This window comes from Monopterus albus, unplaced genomic scaffold, assembly GCF_001952655.1.
Source record: "Monopterus albus unplaced genomic scaffold, M_albus_1.0 scaffold33.1, whole genome shotgun sequence".
NCBI lineage: Eukaryota > Metazoa > Chordata > Actinopteri > Synbranchiformes > Synbranchidae > Monopterus > Monopterus albus.
The window spans coordinates 211,802-218,221 of record NW_018127913.1 but is presented as its reverse complement, the minus strand read 5'-3'; the positions used below and the strand labels follow the sequence as shown (position 1 = coordinate 218,221).

At 42.9% G+C, this 6,420-nt stretch overlaps 1 protein-coding gene across 1 annotated transcript; it reads right to left on the bottom strand.

The window, feature by feature from the left end:
- Positions 1-24: 24 nt before the first annotated feature.
- tmem74 (transmembrane protein 74) lies at positions 25-2,347 on the bottom strand. Its single transcript, XM_020597264.1, has 2 exons — positions 2,239-2,347; positions 25-1,721 (listed from the first exon to the last, which is right to left on the bottom strand). The coding sequence occupies exon 2, from the start codon at positions 1,652-1,654 to the stop codon at positions 809-811; it is 846 nt and encodes a 281-aa protein (XP_020452920.1). The 5' UTR covers positions 1,655-1,721; positions 2,239-2,347; the 3' UTR covers positions 25-808.
- Positions 2,348-6,420: the final 4,073 nt, after the last annotated feature.

The following is a 6,420-nucleotide window of genomic DNA, read 5'->3' as shown; positions in this document are numbered from 1 at the left end:
CATTCTTCAAATGTCACTGGCACTTCCTGCACATCGTGTTCATAGGCACAGACGTTCTGCAGGAGGAAAGACTCCTGTGGCACAGAAAACTAAAAGGTAAAGGAAGACGAGGAGAAAGGGTCAAGGGAGCATTGAGTATGATGTTCAGTGCATGTCAGCGCTGTCAGATGGAGTCAAATTGCTCAGTACAATCAAACTGATGTGGAGCTCTGGCTCAGATGCACAAGGCCGGGCTTATTGGCTTACCTCAGCATTGCACCAGAGAGGCACTGTCACTGGATATTACCATGTGGACCACTGAGTTGATTCTCCCACATCACAGTGGATGGGGACAGCTTTGCATCCCTTCTTACTCCCATTCTGCTGTGGGGACACACGCCCTTTACTTCCTGAAATGTGTCTGTGCACAATTTCACTGTTGGAAACATTTACATTAAAAATGAATAGCTTTAATAATAAATGGAAGCTCTCAGAGATAGTATCCTGGGCACCAAAAAAAGAGAGAAAGAAAAAAGAGCCAGTGTTTTTGACACAAAACCTTCTCCCTGGTTTGGTGCAATTTAAACCATTTGGAAACATTTTGATACCACCTAGTGTTTTTCAGGGTACTGCTCACTTTGCTTTTCCTGTCATTCCTCTTTGCCACATGTCAATACAATACAACACGAATCTCTATCAACATTATATGAACAAAATGTTGCACTTTGAATGTATAAATACAGCTTTGGGCTACAGCATGTTAGTTAATGACTGTGGATTCCATTAATTCTTCAGTTAGAGACAAACTGTTTTAGTGCAGAGCGTCACCTTAGGTCAGAGTTTCCTCTATTTCCTCCTCCAGGGACAAGTGACTAGAGGAATGGCTGGGACTGGATCTAGTTTTCAGGCTGATAGAGCCATACAGTTTGGCTGAACGCTTAGAATAAGCGATGACCTTTCTCCTGTACATCTCCCCCTTCCACATTGAAATCATCAGCAAAGTGGAAAGCACCACGCCGCCCAGCGTGAGCAGGCACAGTCCCGCAATGACGCACCGATCCAGGTGAGTACCTATCCGGGCGCTCTCCATCTCCAGCCTCTCCATCTCCCTCGCCGACACACTGTCACGGTCCACCACCACATCCCGAGGCACGGTGTAGGAGATGATCACCAAGGAGATACCGGTCACTAAGAACGTGACAGCACTGATAAACCCGTAGTCTATAGAACTTCCCGAGCCCTCCCCAAATGAAAGATCATCCTCAGACATGAAGGAAAGCTCCGGTAACGTATCGGAGCAAGGCTCGCCGTTGCGCACGGGTCTTTGAGTACTTTTACAACTAGTCTCCGGGCTGGCTAGTCGCAGGTTCACATTCTCGTCAATGTAAGTGAAAGATGTCTCTAATTCCTCGTCGCAACAAACTCTGATTTTGTCTTCGCCGAGGTGAGAGAGCTTAACCTCCGCGCCCCCCTTGCGTGGCGCCGTCCTTGGTGCTGAAAGACACCGGCCATGGCAGCTGCGGGCCGTGTTACAGCCAACCTCCCCTGGGAGCGCTCCCCCTATTGATCCGCCAGACTTGCGGACATGTAGCACGTTGGACACCCAGTCAAGGACGTCTGTAGGATTGGACTGTTTGCCTCCCTCTCCTCCGACGAGCAGCTCTGGAGAAGCCATTCGTTTATCACCACCAGCCTATTCTCTCTGAACCTTCCTCCCACGATGTTTTCACTCCACAGCATCCCTAAGAAGAGGGCACACAAAAGCTCTAAGTTGGATGGTGCATTTTAATAAGAGTACCCTCACTGCAAAGAACCTCATCAATTAATACGCAAAACGTGTGCGTAAAATGGGACGGTGGGCAAAATGCACGTACATTTATAGTTCTACTTAAATCAACACCAGTTTAAAGTTGATTAGATCATTTAAGAGAAATCCGTAGACCCTCCTTGAAAGGCGCTTATAGTGTCTGGTTAGCCAAATGCCCCTGTATCCAATTAGGAAAACAATCCACGTATAAACTATACATAAACATTCATAGCCGTAGTAAGTGTACTTCAGGGAGAACAGTCTGCTTTAAATATAACCGGTACTTCATTATTTGTGTCGGAGCACTTCTGCACACCTTATATGAATTCAGCAGCAGATGTAAGATGCTCCTCTGCATAAGGGTGGAACTATCATGCACAATCGGTTTTATTTTTTCTAATCCCTTACAAAACCCCCATCAGACTGCACAAAATACATAGAGACAAACTCACCGCAACTTCAGCATCTCTTTCGCATTCGGTCTCGCAGACATTCGGCTTGCGAGGCCACATAGCTGGGGCAGACAAAAAGCCTTATCAGTGAATACGCTTGGACTGTAATCTGTCCCTGCTCGATGCTGTAGCAGCAGGCTGCACTGAGGGGAGCTCTCCGTTAGTCCCTCCCACACACGAAGCCTCGGCTGCCCGCGCTGTGGCGCAGAAAGGAGCGCCGCTATCTGTGAACCGATTAAGATCACTACCAGCCAGTCAACACAAACGGCAGGAGGAAGCGATGGAGGGAACTGACGATACTTTACTAATAATGTCCTTACTGTAGGAAGCCTTTTAGGAAAGCCCGATGCGTCTGAAATGTTAAACACTATAAAGCTCTAACGCAGTTCACAGGTAATTAAAAAATACATGCAAGAACTAACTAATATTTGCAAGATAATTGAGACTCAAGCGCTATAAAGTCACTATGAAGTCATTACTGGGTACCATAGACATATTTAAAACTCCTATAGGCATCATTCAAGGCACATGCTGATGCCAGTAAAAAAAAATAAGCACTGTACCAGTAGGCACAATTAAAATCAGGATTTAGCACCCCAGGTCACAGTTTATGCTCCCATTGGTTAGTTTAGCAAAGCCAGAGAAAACAAACCAGATATATAGCATGATGAAATGTTAGTATAATCATAAAATTGAAGATTATGGGCATGCATACAATAATATGTTTTGTATGTTGCCACTTAACGCCACAGTCAATCAGAAAACGTTGTCCAGCGGTGGTATGAAAACAATATTGTTAGACTGCGTTTATCATGCACCAATCTGTTCTCTTGTTCTCTCTCAAGATTACTGGTCACTATGTCAAAGCCATTCTAATCCATGTTTAATCTAGAGATCTCAGCAGTTCATCTGGTCTGTGAGGCCATGTAGTAGAGTAAATCTTTGAGAGGGTCATCTTCCACATCTTCAGACTGCTTGTCTTGGTAGCATCTTTGAAGATAAATGATAAAGAGTTAACAGGGTAGATGACTTACTTTTTCATGAAAAATGACAAGTTTAAACTAGATGGTCAGTGCAGGCACCCATCAACCACTTAAGTGCTTAATTCCATTATGAACAGAACCTTCTTTTACAGACTGTTCCACCTTGTTTAGCACAACTGGGCAGCAGCTATAAATATAGTTATCACTTCTGCTGGAGTCCTAGGGGCTAGGTGAGCAGCTTTGGCCCATTTCCCAACAAAACTCCATTTAACAGATGAGTATGTAGAGAGGCGAGCAGCGAGGAGGGAGAGAGAAAGAAAGGGAGGCAGCCTTTTCCTTCACCATTTTTGCTCCATAAATTAGTTTGCAGAGATGAGAGGGACAGATTTACTTATGGGTCACTGGATCATAATGGTTCATGGTGTGTTTAGTCAGACTGTAGTCAACCTTATTTGGTGTCATGCAGAGACAGAGAGAAGTAGCTGAAATCTGACTGTGTGTTCATTTGTGGAGTAACAGTCCACTATCAGATGCTATCTGTCTGCAATAGTGCACCACTTTTCCTGCTGGCAAGGACACCAGGCTTCTAAGGGGAGGGGTAGCTGGGGAGTCAATGCTTCTAAGGTTATAAATCCTCAGTGTTTCTCTAGCCACAAGCGTGTACCCATTCTCAAAAAAAAAGATTATAAAACATGGATGTAGCAATGCTTTTCTATTTGCTTTTTGCTTTAGCTAGTAGCTGATGTCAGAAGGTGATGGAGAGGGGAAGTGGAGGTTTGTCCAAATGCAGTGGCAGAAAGAATGAGAGCAGGACAGCTCCTATGTGAGGGTATGAATTATGAAGTGAATTAATGAACTGGGGGAGTGACTGAGTTCATTTCACCTTCAGCTGCTCCCGAAGCTACTGGAGTCTGACACTGTCTGACAGGAGCAGATGTGTGAATGACTGGAAGAACATACTGTGGATGCGAGATATGGTGCTTCTGGGAAAAAGCCCCAAGTCCACGTCTTTGTAAGTTTAGTCTTTTATATGTACAAATCTGAAGTGGTGCCATACAAAGAAGCTCTCACACTGAAAATAGTTATAAATATTTACACCCAGTAACTGCCAGATGTAATGTAGTCATACAGCTAACATTTCACATTGTAGTTATTGCAAATACCCTGTCCATGTCAATATTATAGTGTTTCGTGCCAGACAATACTTAGGAGCAACCATGTCTGAAAAACTGTTCAGCTCAGTGTCATAGTTGTAATTCAGATTTAGAGATATTGGGGAATTTGAGTTAGAAACAGTCGGACCAACCCAATCCATCAATGAAAATGCTGAAATGATGAGTTAATAAGAAAGTATGAAAATATTTTCAGGTAGGAACTTTCTCACACTTTGAAAACAGATGTGTTGTCAGTACAGTACGATTCCTCATCATCAGCAGCCAGAGATCATCCCGTGGTCTCCATCAGGGTTTTGAAATATCCAATAAATTTCGTTCCACTTCATGATTGTGTCCCACTTGTTGTTGATTCTTCACAAAAAATTACAGTTTTATATCTTTATGTTTGAAGCCTGAAATGTGGCAAAAGGTCGCAAAGTTCAAGGGGGCCGAATACTTTCACAAGGCACTGTATATGTACAAATCTGAAGTGGTGCCATACAAAGAAGCTCTCACACTGAAAATAGTTATAAATATTTACACCCAGTAACTGCCAGATGTAATGTAGTCATACAGCTAACATTTCACATTGTAGTTATTGCAAATACCCTGTCCATGTCAATATTATAGTGTTTCGTGCCAGACAATACTTAGGAGCAACCATGTCTGAAAAACTGTTCAGCTCAGTGTCATAGTTGTAATTCAGATTTAGAGATATTGGGGAATTTGAGTTAGAAACAGTCGGACCAACCCAATCCATCAATGAAAATGCTGAAATGATGAGTTAATAAGAAAGTATGAAAATATTTTCAGGTAGGAACTTTCTCACACTTTGAAAACAGATGTGTTGTCAGTACAGTACGATTCCTCATCATCAGCAGCCAGAGATCATCCCGTGGTCTCCATCAGGGTAGTGTGCCATGATGGCAGGGCACTGTAGATTATTAATAAGCAGGTGCACACAGTCCCCTGGGTTTGTTTGGGAGGTCTGGCACATGAACCCACCAGTAGCCCCTATAAAGCCTTCCAGAGATGATCGTGCAGGAAGACAGCAGTATGGTAAGGGAGTTAGGAGACAGGCAGACAGATGTTCAGAGTGAAGCTTTTATCATTATTATTATTATTATGACTTAAGAGGCTGTAAATCATGGTGACAGACATTATTATGAAATATTCAGAACTTGGACATTCAAGTTAATTTACAGTGACTTTCCTAATTGAAGCAGTGTGGCTGGCCTCACAGACACTGGAAGAATAATAATGGGTCTCCCAGTGTGTGTGTGTGTGTGTGTGTGTGTGTGTGTGTGTGTGTTTGGGGGGGGAAAAGATTTATGCTTCATGAAAAGACTTCATACACGCACAACTTTTGGTGATTAAGCAAGCTGACACTGAATAATTGCACCATTTCACTGACCCCTCTTTCCTTTATTGTCTCTTTATCATAATTAATGTGAGGCTTTTCTCTCACGCCAGCTGTCTTTGCATTGTAATGCTCTCACAAGCTCTTGATGATAATTATCTGTCTCATCCTCTGCCTCTCTGTGTCCGTCTTGAACTCTGATTAATTCTTGCAGCTGTTCTGATGTATGGTGCCCTAATTAGAGTACAACAAACTTTTTTACTTTAGCTGCTGGATCTCATTTGTTTGGACAAATTCACAGCCAGATTCAGGTTTTCTCTTGTTATCCTTGCATGCAGTGACCAGAAAGCAAATTCAGAAAAGGCATTGCATAGGATGTGTTTTATTCATTATGTAAATGATACATTTTTGAATTCTAGCCAAAGACGTAATTCATATTTGGTGACTATATTAGGCCAGGCACTGAGTAGTCTGCTGGCACTGCTTTTTCTAAACTTTTGTACTTGTTGGATGGATGTTTACCTTGAACAAAGGGCCCTCTCTCTTAAAATCTGCAGTGGATGAATAATGCATTGTATAAACACAGAAGTCACTGCTGGGAATAAATGAGTGCGCCCAAGACATTTGTTGCCACTCACGAAACAATTCTTTATTCTGTCTGGCAGAAATTGACAGAGAGTATTAC